At 35.3% G+C, this 24,573-nt stretch overlaps 1 protein-coding gene across 1 annotated transcript; it reads left to right on the top strand.

The window, feature by feature from the left end:
- Positions 1–1,273: 1,273 nt before the first annotated feature.
- LOC138316367 (uncharacterized) lies at positions 1,274–11,135 on the top strand. Its single transcript, XM_069258070.1, has 6 exons — positions 1,274–1,520; positions 1,807–2,226; positions 2,586–2,698; positions 3,473–5,166; positions 5,425–5,688; positions 9,291–11,135. The coding sequence occupies exons 2-6, from the start codon at positions 1,807–1,809 to the stop codon at positions 9,470–9,472; spliced, it is 2,673 nt and encodes an 890-aa protein (XP_069114171.1). The 5' UTR covers positions 1,274–1,520; the 3' UTR covers positions 9,473–11,135.
- The last annotated feature ends 13,438 nt before the right edge of the window (positions 11,136–24,573 follow it).

Below are 24,573 nucleotides of genomic sequence, written 5' to 3'. Positions count from 1 at the left end.
TACATTTAGTATATGTTATATCTAACTGATGTTATAAAGCCGCTCATACATTTAGTATATGTTATATCTAACTGATGTTATAAAGCCGCTCATACATTTAGTATATGTTATATCTAACTGATGTTATAAAGCCGCTCATACATTTAGTATATGTTATATCTAACTGATGTTATAAAGCCGCTCATACATTTAGTATATGTTATATCTAACTGATGTTATAAAGCCGCTCATACATTTAGTATATGTTATATCTAACTGATGTTATAAAGCCGCTCATACATTTAGTATATGTTATATCTAACTGATGTTATAAAGCCGCTCATACATTTAGTATATGTTATATCTAACTGATGTATAAAGCCGCTCATACATTTAGTATGTGTTATATCTAACTGATGTTATAAAGCCGCTCATACATTTAGTATATGTTATATCTAACTGATGTTATAAAGCCGCTCATACATTTAGTATATGTTATATCTAACTGATGTTATAAAGCCGCTCATACATTTAGTATATGTTATATCTAACTGATGTTATAAAGCCGCTCATACATTTAGTATATGTTATATCTAACTGATGTTATAAAGCCGCTCATACATTTAGTATATGTTATATCTAACTGATGCTATAAAGCCGCTCATACATTTAGTATATGTTATATCTAACTGATGTTATAAAGCCGCTCATACATTTAGTATATGTTATATCTAACTGATGTTATAAAGCCGCTCATACATTTAGTATATGTTATATCTAACTGATGTTATAAAGCCGCTCATACATTTAGTATATGTTATATCTAACTGATGTTACAAAGCCGCTCATACATTTAGTATACTGACAAATGGTAGAAGCAGTTTACATTTATTCATTATATCATTTAAGAAATTAATATGATAAAGTCTTGTTGATCTTTTGTGAACTGAAGTGTGAAGTTTATTTTTTATATATCGTGTTCTCACCTACCTTGATTGTAAAATCAATTTGACAAATAAAGATAAACATATACCTGGCCACGCTCTTTGATTACTCATTCAACCGGGAAATTAGTGGTATGTAATTTTTAAAAAAAACAAAACAAGGTATGCTTTAATAATTATGGTTAATTTTGATATTGATGTCATATCCATTTTCAAAGCTAATTATAGCTCTTTCCCCGCATCATACCAATCGAGCCTTGATTGGACGATTCTTACCTACGTACGTAACCATAACACATATGTAATCGTTCTTCTGCTGAGTTGTATTTGATATATATACCAACATGTCATTTATGTGAGGGATAGCACGTATTAGGGTAACGACCATTGTCAGGCCTTCTGTAATTAATGAATGATAGATTGGTGCTAGGGACTTCCTTCTCAACGTTTATCATATAAAGAGTCACCTTCTCCACACACAGATCAGTTTCACAATGTACACACTCTTCTAAAGGCTGACCCACTGGCCCACGTGGTATCCTGAAGTTAGAGAAGAAATTACATATCATATTTAAACTTTACTACAATATTTTGAAGGTAAGACAAGTCAAACAAAATTATATACATCAAATTATATTTTACTTACAAAGTTATTTGAAATGCGAATTTACATGTTGTTTCTTTAAATACTTCACTCAACAAAAACAAAATTTTATAATTTACCCATAGTGAACATGTCATGCGATTGATATTTATGCTTACTTCAACAAAAAAGAAACATTGAATACATTCAATTACTTGAATCACATTCAATTTTTACTAGACAAATTAAAACAAGCCACTTTTGTAGATGTTTTTGATAATTGTGCATTCTTTATTTCAGATGCTGTATTTAAGATGCTTTTTACTGTTTGCATTATTTCTGTGCTTACCGTGTGTAATAGGCCAACACTTCCGTAGACTACACTTGGAGCCATGGTTTGCTCAGTGCGTGAGGAAATTTTATCACCGATTTAATAATGTTGAGAACTGTGTAGGGTTATCAATCAAACAGTACTGTACAATGTCTGCGGAGTGGAACAATATGCGAAAAACAAAACTCAGCAAAAAGTATTTAGATAGCCATCCAGAGGGATTACGATACGTTACTAAAATTAAAAATGCTGTCAGTGAATATACGGACCCTAAAAAGAGGGGAAAGCGCCAGGTTTCGGAAATTCGTATACGGAAAGAATACAGGATGATGACTGATGAAGAAAGAAATAAGTTCCACCGGGCAGTGTATCAGATGAAAACAACAATGGTAAGTCGGACAAGAATGACACAGATTATCCTTGTTATTTCCCTGGGATTGAGTGATTGGGGGAATAACAATTTAATGTAAAATAGCATTAAAACAACAGATACATCAAATTTAAAGTATTTTAGCAAGATATGCATTATCTGGATAGATATACAGACTGGATGTCTGTATTGTGAGTGATTTTCACTTCTTTATGACTATATACGATGCTGTGTTGACAAATTTGTTGTTGCTATGTTTATTTTTTCTAAATGTCATATCTTAAATCGACTTCATATTTTATCCTGATATTGACTTTTGTGTAGTTATCATCCATTCTAACTAAATATCATTGTTCTAACTGCTTCATCTTTATACAGGAAGGTAACATTACCCGTTATGAAGCGTTTGCGGCCTACCACTCCGGAGACACCCAGTTTACGGCTCATGGTGGATGCAATTTCCCTGGTTGGCACAGGATATACCTCCTTATGTACGTAATATTTCCTTACACTGTTCCCATAAACATGTTGTGAATATTGTTTTCTTGTTTCATTTAAAGTTGTATTAGTATGTGCCATGAATTAAACGAACATTTTGACATGGTTTTTTTCTATAATAATCTATTGAAGACCACAAGGTTCGATGAACTAAGCTGTGAAAATCATTTAAATGGATAAATAAACATGTTACAGCACGGATTTTATGCAATGTGAAATCTTATTTGTATGCCTTATGTATGTATGTATGTAAACATAGCTACAGAAATAACTTCATGATTACTAATAATACTTTAAACTATGAAAGGAAATTGAAGAAAACGATTTGGCTTTATGGTCTGACCGTATAAACTGATTTCACTGCTCTATATATGTTATAGTAATGATTTTGGCAGTACTACCAAAATCATTTTCGGCTCACATTTGTACTTGTAAAATTTAAATATATGCATTGTATGTATTGTAATTCTCAAAATGTTGATAACTTTTAGTGGTGAATAAGATATCAAAAGCTCTTTTTATTCATAAGTATGAAAAATAACTTTAATGACTGAAATCGTAAAATTTTGTACAAAATGTTGACGCTGTCGGTCTTGCATTATTTGAAACTAAAGTGTACAACATCTTGTTTCCATTCCAATGATTATATATATATATATGTGTGTAAACAGATATAACCAAGTGGGTGTTTCACCATGATCACATATTCCATACAGATCGTATCATGATTACAGGTATTGATAAAGATGTATTAACATTAATTACAGGTATGAGGAGGCGCTGAATATAGAGGTACCTGATATGGGTGGAATTCCGTATTGGGATTCGACACTAGACTTCGATTTAGGTGATCGTGCTCGTGATTCCATCATGTGGTCACCAGAATTTGCCGGAAACGGAGAAGGCACGGTAACTACAGGAGCATTTGCCGGACCTACTTCCGAAAGCGATCTGATGCGTAACGTTGGATATTCAGGCCAATTGTTTTCTGAACAAGACATTATCAATATTACATCAAGGACACGATTTGGAGAAATATGTGGAAACGCCGAGCCCGAGTATGATATTGAGTTCAAACACGGTCCCATTCATATTTTTGTAGACGGACAAATGGGGGTGATCCGTACAGCCGCATTGGACCCTGTATTCTTTCTTCATCATGCTTTCGTCGATTTCATTTGGGAAATGTTTAGAGAAAATTCAGAGCGAAATAATGTGGATATTGAAACAGACTATCCTTCGGAATTCGGAGATATTTTCCATGACCCCAATGTACGACTAGACCTGGAGCCGTCTCTGTTTGTTATAGACACCTTACAAAAGCGCTTCAGTGATGGTTATCGGTACGCGCCTAGACCAACATGTGACGTTACTACATGGAGCTGTAACAGCAAATGGCTTAGGTGCCTTGATGTTCCGGGTGTTGGACCGAAATGTGTTCCGATCCTGAGAGGGGAAGAACCAGTTTCAACAACCACCACCACCACCACAACAACAACAACAACCACCACTACCCCAAGTACAACTACGACAACTACACCAACAACTACCACCACAACTCCAACAACTACAACTACTCCGACAACCACAACGAAGCGCCCCGATTGTCCTACCATCCCTCCCTATCCGAGCCCACCACCGCCGCCGCCACCTAAGGATTATGGCTACGGCGTTGATGAAGGCCTTCGTATCCAACCCACCCAGAACACGTTCGCAGTGAATGGCGACTATGATACCAAACACTGGATGTATTTACCAGTGAGGATAACGGTTAGGAGGCCCAACGACTATAAGGCTTATCGATCATACCCAGTTAAAAATGGCAGAGTTCAGAGAAATGGCAATGATGTATATAATCCTACGAGCGATCCGATGGATCAGGGGAAAAAAGTGTACAATTACATTTCCCCAGGTCAGCCAAAACGCTACGAAAACTGCCACACTTCTAAAAGTGGCGCAGGAGTGGTGTATGTTCAAACTGATGGAATCAATTACGAAGGCAAATACACTGAATATGCCGTGGTTGACAATAGACTTCAAATATCAGTAGCCTTAGCTTATGTAGCCGTGAAAGATCCGGGCAAGGGGATGTCGGAAGTGCTATTCTCAGCTTACGATAACTGTGGAAGAATTTGTCATCCATCTTGTTTGAATTTGAAAACAAGGGAATATGAAAGATGTACAGGAGCAATGAGAATAACTAATCCGCATATCATGTACGGAAATGATACAATGTATGGCAACTATGGAAAGTCTGTGGAACAAGTTTGGAAGATTGGCAATGAATGTCCACAGTTTAAAACGGACAATATCCATTTGTCCTTTTTCTGCGACTACAGCCCAAGATGGCCATGGCCTGACGCTCTTAAACAAAAAGATATACAGATGAAAGTACCGCCTCATTTAAGAAGACCCGATCCACAACCCGGGCCGGCTCAGTTGGGAAATCCCGATTTGAAAAGTAAGTGCATTTACCATAATATCGTTTATGTTGTTATAATCTTTATCTTTTATTCCAAATACAAGTATGATATCTGTATTCTCGTTCTGTTCCAACTAAAAGAAGATATACACAAAGTAATGTAGAATTTTGTTTAAAATTTCTGATATTGCATTCGGTATTTTGTAGTAGTGAATTAAAATCCCATAGACTTGTGCTTACATACTGTCTGTGCATTTATCATTGTCGGAAAACGTTATATTTCATTTTTATTTTCAGTCTGCAAACCCAAGGGCGGCAGTTCTTTCATGTCATGTCCTATCCGACGGGAGCAATGTAACGCGCCATGTTTGGATGGGGAAACATTTGCATGTACTGACAAATGTCATCTTTACTCACATTGTCAAAACAATAACATCTATGTTGTCCGCTGTCCGAGGTACCACAACTTTAACCCTAACACCAAACGCTGTGATAGATTTTATGAGTGCACTGTACTTGAACCGAAGCAGACACCAGCGCCAGCAAGGAACCGCTTCCTGGGTAAATATTTCCGTCGACCATAGATCTCTCTGTTCATGCTTCAATGGGTCTAAATTTCTCCTTCACTTCATGATCAATAGCGTGTTGTGATTGTGCAGCATACGAAATAAATTTGAAATATTTTCCTGCTTGACTAATGATAAATGTGGAGATCGCGCTGTTTGACTGTAATTCCAAAATTGTCAAAAAAACTATTGGCTACAGCTTGGGCTGTAAATTAACAAATCTGAGTAAAAATGAATTAGACTGGTAACTATTTTCAATAATACTAGCGACCTATCTTCAAAAACAAATTCGCCATTAAAAATATATATTTGGTTTATTTGAACAGATTGATTTAAAATTGTACGATTTAAAGTTTGAAATATATCAGTTTTTACCAAGAAACTAAGGATTGCGAAACTCTAAGTTATACTATGTAACCACGGAATGCTTTGACGTAAATAAGTCTTTAAGTAACAAGATAAACACAATGACTTGATGGCATCATTAGAAGATATAGAATAAGTCAAACTCATCTATATAGATTTAATATAGAACGCAATCAGCGATTTCTATATCAGAAAGTTGCTCAGCCTAACGAACTTTTGTACCTCCATGGTCGTGTTGTGATTTGTATTACTGGTAAATTTGTATGTTAATCTGAATATGTCTGTATAATTACGATGTCGTGCTTATAGCTTATTTATTGTGAAGGTTGCTTGCTTTGTCACTAAGTGTCTCGTATCATTACATGTACCAGTTATTTTTAATAACACATCATTTTTATGAGCATGCAACTTTCACTCATTTCAAGTTTCTTTGCGCCATATTTTCAATTACGATTATCATGACATTTTGAACGTTAAGATCCAATTTTGCATTGCAGTTTGCTGCAAACACTTGACATTAAAATGTTACGATGAACAACTATTTCAAAATATTGAATAATGATGGCGAATATTACCATTCACAATTAGATAAATAACATTTACGCTAAAATTCCCAGCATAATTTACACTATTACGAAATTGAACATTTTATACCAAAACTTTTTTATTTACACAAACTTTACTGAACATTCACTATGAAGTTCTAAAATAAGCATTTGCACTAGACCAGCCAACTTGATCAATGAACATTTACTTAAGAGTTTAAAACACTACCACAACCAACAATTTCAGCAGTACAATGCACTATACTCTAGGAACCTCAATCAATTTAACATTTTATCGTTTTGACTCAAATCGCATGTTAAGTCCACATACAGAACGCCGTTTTCGTATACATCGATCTCGTTGTATTATCATTCATTATTTTGTATTTACAGTACTTACAAACTTTCTTCCAATAGTGCTTTATATTACGTTTTAAACGTTTTGTATTTATACTTCCTAATTGTCATTTTATGTACATGAAATAATAGCTCATATGTCTACCCATGTTAACTTAGTATTTATGAAACTGTGACAATTAACAGTACGTTACGGTCAACTCATAGTGAAGGCTTGTAAACTGCCGACAACCCCGCGATACCAAACTAAATGTGGGATGGCGAGGACGCCAGATTATAAATCGGCATTAGGCAGCCACCTCTCTGTGATATCTAAGTTGTAATATTTGTGCAATATGAGGAATCTCAAAAAATCCTGTACAGTTTCATAGCTCAATTAGTCAATGTCTGTTTGACGATAAACCCTTATTTACTTATATTTTATTACATTTTTAATTACAGCAATTTTCTTTAATATTTATACATACATTTATTTATACCAATATATTGATATAACCAAACCATATTTAGATCCATGGTCGAAACTATGTAAACTTCCAAAATTGTGGATTTCATAGAAAATGTACATACAATGTGTAAGTATCAAATGAAAATTGCAAATAAAAATTATACTATAATGCATTATTTTCTTCCTTTATTTGGTATAAAAAAGAAATACTGGTTATGATCATATGATGTGATTTTATCTAAAACAATTATACAACTTATGAATCACATAACTGTTTTTGTCGCCAAACAACAGTGATGTGTTTAAGTAATACATAGTAGTTTATCAATATCACCTAATTTACATACATAATGTGATCTTTTATCTCTGCTAATTTACATAAAATAAAGGTGGGTTACGTGACAAATTGTGGTATAATGTGACAATGATAAAGAGGCTAAAAATATGTGTATACATTCCCAACGACTACGATTTATAAACTGAACAATTGTTCTTTGAAATATGCAAATGAAGGCAGAATGACGTTTTTGCACATTACGTCAAACGAAGCATCAATCAAGTCGACGTAGTGTTTTGTCATGTTATTCCTTAAGGCTATTCGTCTAGAAATAGATGGATAATGATATTCATGTACGCAATATCTCGTTATACTACGTGCGTCACATGGCCGACCACAGGCTATGGGACACCACAGGTGTAGAGACTACATCGGGCTATCTGTCAGCTTAACGTTACAATATGAACACATCGTATCTGTCAGCTTAACGTTACAATATGAACACATCGTATCTGTTAGTGTCACGTTACATTACTAAGGCATCGTTATATCTAAAATTGATAAGTCATAACCATTAAACGTTTTCATATCCAAAATAAATTAAGTATTAACTTGCTGTTATACCTTATTGCTGTGCTGACAATACTTCAGGTCTCTTTTTCTAGGTGCATTTTTCTTGTCTGTACCAGGAAATCAGTCTTGGTTTTCCATCCTTTCTAGCCACATATGTTTTTTTTTCATGACGAAAGGATATAACAGTTTTGAGACTTCCTTAACCTTTTCATCGTAAATAAACTATGATAGAAAGGTAACGATTAGTTATAGTTTTACGGCATATTCAAGGATAGCAACATCAATTTTAATAGTTCGCATAAAAAAATACTTGAACAGAATAAGTAGCAATACTGAAAAGTGTGCTTAACGTGAACACATGGTGCTGTTATAATACTTAAAATGTAACTCCACAAACAGTAAAATTAGTGTAAAGAAATTAATTATTTGTTGTAATTTTCTTTATATATAATAAAAGAAAATACCGCACATTTTTATTATGCCATGATTTTCTGTATCTTTTACCCAGTATACAATCAATTTGAAATACTAACGGCTGATTATGCGTTTTCATAAAAAGGGACTTCAAGGTACCACAGAAATTCAAATAGAACTCCTTTACGTATAACAAAGCCATATAGTGACATTAATGTGGCAAAGCGTGTTTAATTTGTACAGATATTTATATCAAAAGATGAAAATATCGTTCGTTAATAATTGTCAAATGTTTGATAGAAATTCAACTTTACAATGTAAAATATACTATTTTACTAATACGAAGTGTCAACTACCGGGTCATGTAACCTTGGCCTGCTTTGTAAATAGATTATTAATTGATAGTGACGTCATAAAAAACTGACGCGTTTTTTTTGTGTTAGTGAAGAATTTGTGTGTGACATAATCTGTCGTGTTAAATGTCATACAACTGGTAAAGATGATGACGTTGTTTTTGTAATCACCATCATATACACCATATTGTAACAGTGTATCTTCATTCGTTTGTGAATCTGTGGAATCCATCACTTACACACAGTTTTATTTGCTTTGTTTAGATCTGGCCCGACTTCGGCGTCAGCGTTTACTACGTCAGCGGATGTCGTCACGAGGGGGTCAAGTGGATCCTGATCCTCAGCCAGTCGATACCACGGATCCCCACACCACGGATATTCCACGGAGACGGGGCAACCGACGAAACTGGAGGTCTAGAGGACAATGGCGACAAAGAAACGGTTAACTTCACAACCAATGAAATCCACTTTATTTAAAAAGTTGTGTCCAACACGAATAAACAATTAAATATTTCAGAAATTCCTTATTTTCCAGGAATCCAGATGTTGGTGTCATGGTTTAATCCGAAGCTTGGGTTATGTTTGCTTATCAATATTTTACGCGGGAGAAGAATGCCGTGCTATTTTGGAGGTGTAGTAAATTGGAATTTTCGGTTAGACATACTGCTTTAGAATTTCTTGAATGCATCTTATTTTTCTCGTGCTAAATTATTCTCAGTAAAATAATAAAAAGACATATCTAATTATACCAACATAGGTGAATGTTCAATTGTCTGTGTAATAAATCGTCAATCAACTTATTTTGCGCATTTCATGGTATGTCTTTTGGAATTAAGACTGGGAATAGGAAAATTGGAAAAATAATTTTATATGAAAACGCTAAATAAGTACGCCGTGAAGGAACAGTATAAGATTGGTGGTAAGGAGAATTTCAAGTGGCCATCTGTGATATTATCTCACATATTGAACTAAGATAAAGCTATACATCGTCTGACGGTGAAAATAATATCTCATTATATGTGTGTTCTACACTTCAATATCCGGTGCAATGTTATAAAATCCGTATAAAACCTTGAAATTGTTTCCAATTTTATATCTGTCTAGATTATTTCGTTCTTGCATTTAAACTAGCTGAATTGTGACAGTCGACCTCTATCGATGTCTTCAGTAGGTAAACTGATTATTTGACCAGAAAAATTCCATTGTGTTTAAAAGTACAAGATATACTTCAAAATGTTACAGAAAACTCTCACGGACAGTAATTATTGTGAACGTGTCACCAACTGCCGAAGTTGTGTAACACAGAGCGACTAGTTTCTGTAGCAGTAATTTACCGAAGAGAAAGACATAGTAAAAACAATACGATTCAGATAGTTTAACTTAAGATACTTCGATTTGAAGACTTATAAAATATTTATGGTCCCATACACCAGATGTGCAATATTTTTTCTTTAAGTGTAAGAGAGGTTTGTGTGTATAAATGTACATATTATATTATGTAAGAATGCATAATAAATGTATCCCGTCTTAACAGTGTTTCTACAAATAAGTTGATTGTCAAGGTCAGAATGTCGGCCGATCTGAGTGGTTTAAAATTAAGTTTAATTATGTGTTGTTTCGCTTTATTTGATTCTTATTGAAATAAGAGGAAAATTGTTTTCTATATTTTCGCTCAATTGAAATTCCAGTTGTTAATCTAATGAAGCAGAAAAGTGAAGAGACTACTTGTAATGTTTACAGGGGAAGTAGTTCGAGTGATTCTTGTAATGTTTACAGGGAAGTAGTTCGAGTGATTCTTGTAATGTTTACAGGGGAAGTAGTCCGAGTGATTCTTGTAATGTTTACAGGGGAAGTAGTCCGAGTGATTCTTGTAATGTTTACAGGGGAATTAGTCCGAGTGATTCTTGTAATGTTTACAGGGGAATTAGTCCGAGTGATTCTTGTAATGTTTACAAGGGAATTAGTCCGAGTGATTCTTGTAATGCTGTTTTACTCCTTCTATGTAATCTTTTGTCTCAGTGAGTGTTTTATTCTAATGCTTTATCATTGTAATGATATCATGTATAATGTCGTGCAATAATTTTATTATAAAGTTGGAATATTTACCTATTTCAAGTGTTGAGTCTTTATCATGCAAGTTTGTTTTTATTAGTAAAATTCATTAAGCTGACTTTTTCAAGTTCTTATCTATATCTATTTAATTTCCAAACATTTACTTAATTCGAAAAACTTCACTCGAGAAACATATACTTAACTGATATCGTCAGGTAAATCCACTGACAAGTTGATCATTCCTCTTCTTGTAGACAAAGTTTGATAAAAGTGAGATTAAACACAAACATGCATATATAACATATTAACCAACTCAGACGATTAGCATGTCTATTCCAAAACAAAACACTATTCTTATTTAACTTATATGTTTGGGTATCATACAAACAAATTACCAAAATGAAGTTAATAACAAATCATGATTTTAAACAAAATTGTTTAGATGAACGTACTAGCAAAACTACAAATATATCTTATTTTTTAATACTAGTTTTTATCTTTCATTAAAGATGCTCAACCGCCGACAGACCATAAACGATAGTCATCATTTGAACAATAATTGGCGTTTAATCAAGCATTGGTTGTCATATTTTTGACATGCATTAGTAACGTACATTGGGCCTTCTAACATCTCAAATAGTGCGCGTTAGCGCAACATGATAGATATACTAGAATACCCAATCTATATTACACACCAATGCATGTCAAAAATATCATCGAAAAATCGTGATTCGTTGAAAGAACAATATGGAAACATCACATATAGTGATCTGAAAAGGTAGCTCCAACTTTCTACCTAGAGATATACTGGTCCCAATCTAAAAAGGTAGCTCCAACTAACTACCTAGAGATTTACTGTACCAATCTAAAAAGGTAGCTCCAACTAACTCCCTAGAGATTTACTGTACCAATCTAAAAAGGTAGCTCCAACTAACTACCTAGAGATTTACTGTACCAATCTAAAAAGGTAGCTCCAACTAACTACCTAGAGATTTACTGTACCAATCTAAAAAGGTAGCTCCAACTAACTACCTAGAGATTTACTGTACCAATCTAAAAAGGTAGCTCCAACTAACTACCTAGAGATATACTGGTCCCAATCTAAAAAGGTAGCTCCAACTAACTACCTAGAGATTTACTGTACCAATCTAAAAAGGTAGCTCCAACTAACTACCTAGAGATTTACTGTACCAATCTAAAAAGGTAGCTCCCAACTAACTACCTAGAGATTTACTGTACCAATCTAAAAAGGTAGCTCCAACTAACTCCCTAGAGATTTACTGTACCAATCTAAAAAGGTAGCTCCAACTAACTACCTAGAGATTTACTGTACCAATCTAAAAAGGTAGCTCCAACTAACTACCTAGAGATTTACTGTACCAATCTAAAAAGGTAGCTCCAACTAACTCCCTAGAGATTTACTGTACCAATCTAAAAAGGTAGCTCCAACTAACTACCTAGAGATTTACTGTACCAATCTAAAAAGGTAGCTCCAACTAACTACCTAGAGATTTACTGTACCAATCTAAAAAGGTAGCTCCAACTAACTCCCTAGAGATTTACTGTACCAATCTAAAAAGGTAGCTCCAACTAACTCCCTAGAGATTTACTGTACTAATCTAAAAAGGTAGCTCCAACTAACTACCTAGAGATTTACTGTACCAATCTAAAAAGGTAGCTCCAACTAACTCCCTAGAGATTTACTGTACCAATCTAAAAAGGTAGCTCCAACTAACTACCTAGAGATTTACTGTACCAATCTAAAAAGGTAGCTCCAACTAACTACCTAGAGATTTACTGTACCAATCTAAAAAGGTAGCTCCAACTAACTACCTAGAGATTTACTGTACTAATCTAAAAAGGTAGCTCCAACTAACTACCTAGAGATTTACTGTACCAATCTAAAAAGGTAGCTCCAACTAACTCCTAAGATTTACTGTACCAATCTAAAAAGGTAGCTCCAACTAACTACCTAGAGATTTACTGTACCAATCTAAAAAGGTAGCTCCAACTAACTCCCTAGAGATTTACTGTACCAATCTAAAAAGGTAGCTCCAACTAACTCCCTAGAGATTTACTGTACCAATCTAAAAAGGTAGCTCCAACTAACTACCTAGAGATTTACTGTACCAATCTAAAAAGGTAGCTCCAACTAACTACCTAGAGATTTACTGTACTAATCTAAAAAAGGTAGCTCCAACTAACTCCCTAGAGATTTACTGTACCAATCTAAAAAGGTAGCTCCAACTAACTACCTAGAGATTTACTGTACCAATCTAAAAAGGTAGCTCCAACTAACTACCTAGAGATTTACTGTACCAATCTAAAAAGGTAGCTCCAACTAACTACCTAGAGATTTACTGTACCAATCTAAAAAGGTAGCTCCAACTAACTACCTAGAGATTTACTGTACCAATCTAAAAAGGTAGCTCCAACTAACTACCTAGAGATTTACTGTACCAATCTAAAAAGGTAGCTCCAACTAACTACCTAGAGATTTACTGTACCAATCTAAAAAGGTAGCTCCAACTAACTCCCTAGAGATTTACTGTACTAATCTAAAAAGGTAGCTCCAACTAACTACCTAGAGATTTACTGTACTAATCTAAAAAGGTAGCTCCAACTAACTCCCTAGAGATTTACTGTACCAATCTAAAAAGGTAGCTCCAACTAACTCCCTAGAGATTTACTGTACCAATCTAAAAAGGTAGCTCCAACTAACTACCTAGAGATTTACTGTACTAATCTAAAAAGGTAGCTCCAACTAACTACCTAGAGATTTACTGTACCAATCTAAAAAGGTAGCTCCAACTAACTACCTAGAGATTTACTGTACCAATCTAAAAAGGTAGCTCCAACTAACTACCTAGAGATTTACTGTACCAATCTAAAAAGGTAGCTCCAACTAACTACCTAGAGATTTACTGTACCAATCTAAAAAGGTAGCTCCAACTAACTACCTAGAGATTTACTGTACCAATCTAAAAAGGTAGCTCCAACTAACTACCTAGAGATTTACTGTACCAATCTAAAAAGGTAGCTCCAACTAACTACCTAGAGATTTACTGTACCAATCTAAAAAGGTAGCTCCAACTAACTACCTAGAGATTTACTGTACCAATCTAAAAAGGTAGCTCCAACTAACTACCTAGAGATTTACTGTACCAATCTAAAAAGGTAGCTCCAACTAACTACCTAGAGATTTACTGTACCATCTAAAAAGGTAGCTCCAACTAACTCCTAGAGATTTACTGTACCAATCTAAAAAGGTAGCTCCAACTAACTACCTAGAGATTTACTGTACCAATCTAAAAAGGTAGCTCCAACTAACTACCTAGAGATTTACTGTACCAATCTAAAAAGGTAGCTCCAACTAACTACCTAGAGATTTACTGTACCAATCTAAAAAGGTAGCTCCAACTAACTACCTAGAGATTTACTGTACCAATCTAAAAAGGTAGCTCCAACTAACTACCTAGAGATTTACTGTACCAATCTAAAAAGGTAGCTCCAACTAACTACCTAGAGATTTACTGTACCAATCTAAAAAGGTAGCTCCAACTAACTACCTAGAGATTTACTGTACCAATCTAAAAAGGTAGCTCCAACTAACTACCTAGAGATTTACTGTACCAATCTAAAAAGGTAGCTCCAACTAACTACCTAGAGATTTACTGTACCAATCTAAAAAGGTAGCTCCAACTAACTACCTAGAGATTTACTGTACCAATCTAAAAAGGTAGCTCCAACTAACTACCTAGAGATTTACTGTACCAATCTAAAAAGGTAGCTCCAACTAACTACCTAGAGATTTACTGTACCAATCTAAAAAGGTAGCTCCAACTAACTACCTAGAGATTTACTGTACCAATCTAAAAAGGTAGCTCCAACTAACTCCCTAGAGATTTACTGTACCAATCTAAAAAGGTAGCTCCAACTAACTCCCTAGAGATTTACTGTACCAATCTAAAAAGGTAGCTCCAACTAACTACCTAGAGATTTACTGTACCAATCTAAAAAGGTAGCTCCAACTAACTACCTAGAGATTTACTTACTGTACTAATCTAAAAAGGTAGCTCCAACTAACTCCCTAGAGATTTACTGTACCAATCTAAAAAGGTAGCTCCAACTAACTACCTAGAGATTTACTGTACCAATCTAAAAAGGTAGCTCCAACTAACTCCCTAGAGATTTACTGTACCAATCTAAAAAAGGTAGCTCCAACTAACTACCTAGAGATTTACTGTACCAATCTAAAAAGGTAGCTCCAACTAACTCCCTAGAGATTTACTGTACCAATCTAAAAAGGTAGCTCCAACTAACTACCTAGAGATTTACTGTACCAATCTAAAAAGGTAGCTCCAACTAACTCCCTAGAGATTTACTGTACCAATCTAAAAAGGTAGCTCCAACTAACTACCTAGAGATTTACTGTACCAATCTAAAAAGGTAGCTCCAACTAACTACCTAGAGATTTACTGTACCAATCTAAAAAGGTAGCTCCAACTAACTACCTAGAGATTTACTGTACCAATCTAAAAAGTACTCCAACTTTACTGTACCAATCTAAAAAGGTAGCTCCAACTAACTCCTAGAGATTTACTGTACCAATCTAAAAAGGTAGCTCCAACTAACCTACCTAGAGATTTACTGTACCTCAAAAACAGGTAGCTCCAACTAAGTCCACACTACCTAGAGATTTACTGTACCAATCTAAAAAGGTAGCTCCAACTAACTACCTAGAGATTTACTGTACCAATCTAAAAAGGTAGCTCCAACTAACTACCTAGAGATTTACTGTACCAATCTAAAAAGGTAGCTCCAACTAACTACCTAGAGATTTACTGTACCAATCTAAAAAGGTAGCTCCAACTAACTCCCTAGAGATTTACTGTACCAATCTAAAAAGGTAGCTCCAACTAACTACCTAGAGATTTACTGTACCAATCTAAAAAGGTAGCTCCAACTAACTCCCTAGAGATTTACTGTACCAATCTAAAAAGGTAGCTCCAACTAACTACCTAGAGATTTTACTGTACCAATCTAAAAAGGTAGCTCCAACTAACTACCTAGAGATTTACTGTACCAATCTAAAAAGGTAGCTCCAACTAACTACCTAGAGATTTACTGTACCAATCTAAAAAGGTAGCTCCAACTAACTCCCTAGAGATTTACTGTACCAATCTAAAAAGGTAGCTCCAACTAACTACCTAGAGATTTACTGTACCAATCTAAAAAGGTAGCTCCAACTAACTCCCTAGAGATTTACTGTACCAATCTAAAAAGGTAGCTCCAACTAACTACCTAGAGATTTACTGTACCAATCTAAAAAGGTAGCTCCAACTAACTACCTAGAGATTTACTGTACCAATCTAAAAAGGTAGCTCCAACTAACTACCTAGAGATTTACTGTACCAATCTAAAAAGGTAGCTCCAACTAACTACCTAGAGATTTACTGTACCAATCTAAAAAGGTAGCTCCAACTAACTACCTAGAGATTTACTGTACCAATCTAAAAAGGTAGCTCCAACTAACTACCTAGAGATTTACTGTACCAATCTAAAAAGGTAGCTCCAACTAACTAAACCTAGAGATTTACTGTACCAATCTAAAAAGGTAGCTCCAACTAACTACCTAGAGATTTACTGTACCAATCTAAAAAGGTAGCTCCAACTAACTACCTAGAGATTTACTGTACCAATCTAAAAAGGTAGCTCCAACTAACTCCCTAGAGATTTACTGTACCAATCTAAAAAGGTAGCTCCAACTAACTCCCTAGAGATTTACTGTACCAATCTAAAAAGGTAGCTCCAACTAACTACCTAGAGATTTACTGTACTAATCTAAAAAGGTAGCTCCAACTAACTACCTAGAGATTTACTGTACCAATCTAAAAAGGTAGCTCCAACTAACTACCTAGAGATTTACTGTACCAATCTAAAAAGGTAGCTCCAACTAACTACCTAGAGATTTACTGTACCAATCTAAAAAGGTAGCTCCAACTAACTACCCTAGAGATTTACTGTACCAATCTAAAAAGGTAGCTCCAACTAACTACCTAGAGATTTACTGTACCAATCTAAAAAGGTAGCTCCAACTAACTACCTAGAGATTTACTGTACCAATCTAAAAAGGTAGCTCCAACTAACTACCTAGAGATTTACTGTACCAATCTAAAAAGGTAGCTCCAACTAACTACCTAGAGATTTACTGTACCAATCTAAAAAGGTAGCTCCAACTAACTACCTAGAGATTTACTGTACCAATCTAAAAAGGTAGCTCCAACTAACTACCTAGAGATTTACTGTACCAATCTAAAAAGGTAGCTCCAACTAACTCCCTAGAGATTTACTGTACCAATCTAAAAAGGTAGCTCCAACTAACTACCTAGAGATTTACTGTACCAATCTAAAAAGGTAGCTCCAACTAACTCCCTAGAGATTTACTGTACCAATCTAAAAAGGTAGCTCCAACTAACTACCTAGAGATTTACTGTACCAATCTAAAAAGGTAGCTCCAACTACCTACCTAGAGATTTACTGTACCAATCTAAAAAGGTAGCTCCAACTAACTACCTAGAGATTTACTGTACCAATCTAAAAAGGTAGCTCCAACTAACTACCTAGAGATTTACTGTACCAATCTAAAAAGGTAGCTCCAACTAACTACCTAGAGATTTACTGTACCAATCTAAAAAGGTAGCTCCAACTAACTCCCTAGAGATTTACTGTACCAATCTAAAAAGGTAGCTCCAACTAACTACCTAGAGATTTACTGTACCAATCTAAAAAGGTAGCTCCAACTAACTCCCTAGAGATTTACTGTACCAATCTAAAAAGGTAGCTCCAACTAACTCCCTAGAGATTTACTGTACCAATCTAAAAAGGTAGCTCCAACTAACTCCCTAGAGATTTACTGTACCAATCTAAAAAGGTAGCTCCAACTAACTCCCTAGAGATTTACTGTACCAATCTAAAAAGTTAGCTCCAACTAACTACCTAGAGATTTACTGTACCAATCTAAAAAGGTAGCTCCAACTAACTACCAAGAGATTTTATTGTACCAATCTAAAAAGGTAGCTCCAACTAACTCCCTAGAGATTTACTGTACCAATCTAAAAAGGTAGCTCCAACTAACTACCTAGAGATTTACTGTACCAATCTAAAAAGGTAGCTCCAACTAACTACCTAGAGATTTACTGTACCAATCTAAAAAGGTAGCTCCAACTAACTACCTAGAGATTTACTGTACCAATCTAAAAAGGTAGCTCCAACTAACTCCCTAGAGATTTACTGTACCAATCTAAAAAGGTAGCTCCAACTAACTACCTAGAGATTTACTGTACCAATCTAAAAAGGTAGCTCCAACTAACTACCTAGAGATTTACTGTACCAATCTAAAAAGGTAGCTCCAACTAACTCCCTAGAGATTTACTGTACCAATCTAAAAAGGTAGCTCCAACTAACTACCTAGAGATTTACTGTACCAATCTAAAAAGGTAGCTCCAACTAACTACCTAGAGATTTACTGTACCAATCTAAAAAGGTAGCTCCAACTAACTACCTAGAGATTTACTGTACCAATCTAAAAAGGTAGCTCCAACTAACTACCTAGAGATTTACTGTACCAATCTAAAAAGGTAGCTCCAACTAACTACCTAGAGATTTACTGTACCAATCTAAAAAGGTAGCTCCAACTAACTACCTAGAGATTTACTGTACCAATCTAAAAAGGTAGCTCCAACTAACTACCTAGAGATTTACTGTACCAATCTAAAAAGGTAGCTCCAACTACCTACCTAGAGATTTACTGTACCAATCTAAAAAGGTAGCTCCAACTAACTACCTAGAGATTTACTGTACCAATCTAAAAAGGTAGCTCCAACTAACTACCTAGAGATTTACTGTACCAATCTAAAAAGGTAGCTCCAACTAACTACCTAGAGATTTACTGTACCAATCTAAAAAGGTAGCTCCAACTAACTCCCTAGAGATTTACTGTACCAATCTAAAAAGGTAGCTCCAACTAACTACCTAGAGATTTACTGTACCAATCTAAAAAGGTAGCTCCAACTAACTCCCTAGAGATTTACTGTACCAATCTAAAAAGGTAGCTCCAACTAACTCCCTAGAGATTTACTGTACCAATCTAAAAAGGTAGCTCCAACTAACTCCCTAGAGATTTACTGTACCAATCTAAAAAGGTAGCTCCAACTAACTACCTAGAGATTTACTGTACCAATCTAAAAAGGTAGCTCCAACTAACTACCTAGAGATTTACTGTACTAATCTAAAAAGGTAGCTCCAACTAACTCCCTAGAGATTTACTGTACCAATCTAAAAAGGTAGCTCCAACTAACTCCCTAGAGATTTACTGTACCAATCTAAAAAGGTAGCTCCAACTAACTACCTAGAGATTTACTGTACCAATCTAAAAAGGTAGCTCCAACTAACTACCTAGAGATTTACTGTACCAATCTAAAAAGGTAGCTCCAACTAACTCCCTAGAGATTTACTGTACCAATCTAAAAAGGTAGCTCCAACTAACTCCCTAGAGATTTACTGTACCAATCTAAAAAGGTAGCTCCAACTAACTACCTAGAGATTTACTGTACCAATCTAAAAAGGTAGCTCCAACTAACTCCCTAGAGATTTACTGTACCAATCTAAAAAGGTAGCTCCAACTAACTACCTAGAGATTTACTGTACCAATCTAAAAAGGTAGCTCCAACTAACTACCTAGAGATTTACTGTACCAATCTAAAAAGGTAGCTCCAACTACATGTAACTACCTAGGGATTTACTGTACCAATCTAAAAAGGTAGCTCCAACTAACTACCTAGAGATTTACTGTACCAATCTAAAAAGGTAGCTCCAACTAACTCCCTAGAGATTTACTGTACCAATCTAAAAAGGTAGCTCCAACTAACTACCTAGAGATTTACTGTACCAATCTAAAAAGGTAGCTCCAACTAACTCCCTAGAGATTTACTGTACCAATCTAAAAAGGTAGCTCCAACTAACTACCTAGAGATTTACTGTACCAATCTAAAAAGGTAGCTCCAACTAACTCCCTAGAGATTTACTGTACCAATCTAAAAAGGTAGCTCCAACTAACTCCCTAGAGATTTACTGTACCAATCTAAAAAGGTAGCTCCAACTAACTACCTAGAGATTTACTGTACCAATCTAAAAAGGTAGCTCCAACTAACTCCCTAGAGATTTACTGTACCAATCTAAAAAGGTAGCTCCAACTAACTACCTAGAGATTTACTGTACCAATCTAAAAAGGTAGCTCCAACTAACTACCTAGAGATTTACTGTACCAATCTAAAAAGGTAGCTCCAACTAACTACCTAGAGATTTACTGTACCAATCTAAAAAGGTAGCTCCAACTAACTCCCTAGAGATTTACTGTACCAATCTAAAAAGGTAGCTCCAACTAACTCCCTAGAGATTTACTGGTCCCAATCTAAAAAGGTAGCTCCAACTAACTACCTAGAGATTTACTGTACCAATCTAAAAAGGTAGCTCCAACTAACTACCTAGAGATTTACTGTACCAATCTAAAAAGGTAGCTCCAACTAACTCCCTAGAGATTTACTGTACCAATCTAAAAAGGTAGCTCCAACTAACTCCCTAGAGATTTACTGTACCAATCTAAAAAGGTAGCTCCAACTAACTACCTAGAGATTTACTGTACCAATCTAAAAAGGTAGCTCCAACTAACTCCCTAGAGATTTACTGTACCAATCTAAAAAGGTAGCTCCAACTAACTCCCTAGAGATTTACTGTACCAATCTAAAAAAAAGGTAGCTCCAACTAACTCCCTAGAGATTTACTGTACCAATCTAAAAAGGTAGCTCCAACTAACTACCTAGAGATTTACTGTACCAATCTAAAAAGGTAGCTCCAACTAACTCCCTAGAGATTTACTGTACCAATCTAAAAAGGTAGCTCCAACTAACTACCTAGAGATTTACTGTACCAATCTAAAAAGGTAGCTCCAACTAACTACCTAGAGATTTACTGTACCAATCTAAAAAGGTAGCTCCAACTAACTACCTAGAGATTTACTGTACCAATCTAAAAAGGTAGCTCCAACTAACTCCTAGAGATTTACTGTACCAATCTAAAAAGGTAGCTCCAACTAACTACCTAGAGATTTACTGTACCAATCTAAAAAGGTAGCTCCAACTAACTACCTAGAGATTTACTGTACCAATCTAAAAAGGTAGCTCCAACTAACTACCTAGAGATTTACTGTACCAATCTAAAAAGGTAGCTCCAACTAACTACCTAGAGATTTACTGTACCAATCTAAAAAGGTAGCTCCAACTAACTCCCTAGAGATTTACTGTACCAATCTAAAAAGGTAGCTCCAACTAACTACCTAGAGATTTACTGTACCAATCTAAAAAGGTAGCTCCAACTAACTACCTAGAGATTTACTGTACCAATCTAAAAAGGTAGCTCCAACTAACTACCTAGAGATTTACTGTACCAATCTAAAAAGGTAGCTCCAACTAACTCCCTAGAGATTTACCCTACCAATCTAAAAAGGTAGCTCCAACTACATGTAACTACCTAGGGATTTACTGTACCAGTCTAAAAAGGTAACTCCAACTACATGTAACTATCTAGAGATTTACTGTACCAATCTAAAAAGGTAGCTCCAACTAACTCCCTAGAGATTTACTGTACCAATCTAAAAAGGTAGCTCCAACTAACTACCTAGAGATTTACTGTACCAATCTAAAAAGGTAGCTCCAACTAACTACCTAGAGATTTACTGTACCAATCTAAAAAGGTAGCTCCAACTAACTCCCTAGAGATTTACTGTACCAATCTAAAAAGGTAGCTCCAACTAACTTCCCTAGAGATTTACTGTACCAATCTAAAAAGGTAGCTCCAACTAACTCCCTAGAGATTTACTGTACCAATCTAAAAAGGTAGCTCCAACTAACTACCTAGAGATTTACTGTACCAATCTAAAAAGGTAGCTCCAACTAACTCCCTAGAGATTTACTGTACCAATCTAAAAAGGTAGCTCCAACTAACTCCCTAGAGATTTACTGTACCAATCTAAAAAGGTAGCTCCAACTAACTACCTAGAGATTTACTGTACCAATCTAAAAAGGTAGCTCCAACTAACTCCCTAGAGATTTACTGTACCAATCTAAAAAGGTAGCTCCAACTAACTCCTAGAGATTTACTGTACCAATCTAAAAAGGTAGCTCCAACTAACTACCTAGAGATTTACTGTACCAATCTAAAAAGGTAGCTCCAACTAACTCCCTAGAGATTTACTGTACCAATCTAAAAAGGTAGCTCCAACTAACTACCTAGAGATTTACTGTACCAATCTAAAAAGGTAGCTCCAACTAACTACCTAGAGATTTACTGTACCAATCTAAAAAGGTAGCTCCAACTAACTACCTAGAGATTTACTGTACCAATCTAAAAAGGTAGCTCCAACTAACTACCTAGAGATTTACTGTACCAATCTAAAAAGGTAGCTCCAACTAACTACCTAGAGATTTACTGTACCAATCTAAAAAGGTAGCTCCAACTAACTACCTAGGGATTTACTGTACTAATCTAAAAAGGTAGCTCCAACTAACTACCTAGAGATTTACTGTACCAATCTAAAAAGGTAGCTCCAACTAACTACCCTAGAGATTTACTGTACCAATCTAAAAAGGTAGCTCCAACTAACTACCTAGAGATTTACTGTACCAATCTAAAAAGGTAGCTCCAACTAACTACCTAGAGATTTACTGTACCAATCTAAAAAGGTAGCTCCAACTAACTACCTAGAGATTTACTGTACCAATCTAAAAAGGTAGCTCCAACTAACTACCTAGAGATTTACTGTACCAATCTAAAAAGGTAGCTCCAACTAACTCCCTAGAGATTTACTGTACCAATCTAAAAAGGTAGCTCCAACTAACTACCTAGAGATTTTATTGTACCAATCTAAAAAGGTAGCTCCAACTAACTCCCTAGAGATTTACTGTACCAATCTAAAAAGGTAGCTCCAACTAACTCCCTAGAGATTTACTGTACCAATCTAAAAAGGTAGCTCCAACTAACTACCTAGAGATTTACTGTACCAATCTAAAAAGGTAGCTCCAACTAACTACCTAGAGATTTACTGTACCAATCTAAAAAGGTAGCTCCAACTAACTACCTAGAGATTTACTGTACCAATCTAAAAAGGTAGCTCCAACTAACTACCTAGAGATTTACTGTACCAATCTAAAAAGGTAGCTCCAACTAACTACCTAGAGATTTACTGTACCAATCTAAAAAGGTAGCTCCAACTAACTACCTAGAGATTTACTGTACCAATCTAAAAAGGTAGCTCCAACTAACTCCTAGAGATTTACTGTACCAATCTAAAAAGGTAGCTCCAACTAACTACCTAGAGATTTACTGTACCAATCTAAAAAGGTAGCTCCAACTAACTACCTAGAGATTTACTGTACCAATCTAAAAAGGTAGCTCCAACTAACTACCTAGAGATTTACTGTACCAATCTAAAAAGGTAGCTCCAACTAACTACCTAGAGATTTACTGTACCAATCTAAAAAGGTAGCTCCAACTAACTACCTAGAGATTTACTGTACCAATCTAAAAAGGTAGCTCCAACTAACTCCCTAGAGATTTACTGTACTAATCTAAAAAGGTAGCTCCAACTAACTCCCTAGAGATTTACTGTACCAATCTAAAAAGGTAGCTCCAACTAACTACCTAGAGATTTACTGTACCAATCTAAAAAGGTAGCTCCAACTAACTACCTAGAGATTTACTGTACCAATCTAAAAAGGTAGCTCCAACTAACTAACTACCTAGAGATTTACTGTACCAATCTAAAAAGGTAGCTCCAACTAACTACCTAGAGATTTACTGTACCAATCTAAAAAGGTAGCTCCAACTACCTACCTAGAGATTTACTGTACCAATCTAAAAAGGTAGCTCCAACTAACTCCCTAGAGATTTACTGTACCAATCTAAAAAGGTAGCTCCAACTAACTACCTAGAGATTTACTGTACCAATCTAAAAAGGTAGCTCCAACTAACTCCCTAGAGATTTACTGTACCAATCTAAAAAGGTAGCTCCAACTAATTCCCTAGAGATTTACTGTACCAATCTAAAAAGGTAGCTCCAACTACACTACCTAGAGATTTACTGTACCAATCTAAAAAGGTAGCTCCAACTAACTCCCTAGAGATTTACTGTACCAGCAAGTGTGTACGATAGAATTGCCACGAACACATCCATGTTTTGCGTGTGAACAGAAATTGGTGATAAAAATGTTTTTGTTTCCTTCTTTTTTTCTTTTAACCGTTTTTAACGATATGTATTGAACAGTTTATTAAGGTAATACACTAAATACATTGGAAATCGTTCCATTACATCGATTCTATTATATCGCTAACCCGGAAACCAGACACTAATTTTGATTTATTTTATCAAATCTTTCGATGG

Source organism: Argopecten irradians, chromosome 2, assembly GCF_041381155.1.
Source record: "Argopecten irradians isolate NY chromosome 2, Ai_NY, whole genome shotgun sequence".
Classification (NCBI taxonomy): domain Eukaryota; kingdom Metazoa; phylum Mollusca; class Bivalvia; order Pectinida; family Pectinidae; genus Argopecten; species Argopecten irradians.
The sequence above is the reverse complement of the archived record's forward strand: the minus strand, read 5'-3'. Positions and strand labels throughout refer to the sequence as shown.

Bases quoted from the DNA above. Each gene is read 5' to 3' on its own strand.
- LOC138316367 (XM_069258070.1), top strand. From the start codon at position 1,807: ATGCTGTATTTAAGATGCTTTTTACTGTTTGCATTATTTCTGTGCTTA. The intron at 2,227-2,585 runs GTAAGTCGGACA...ATCTTTATACAG, and splicing joins ATCAGATGAAAACAACAATG to GAAGGTAACATTACCCGTTA. The intron at 5,689-9,290 runs GTAAATATTTCC...TGCTTTGTTTAG, and splicing joins AGCAAGGAACCGCTTCCTGG to ATCTGGCCCGACTTCGGCGT.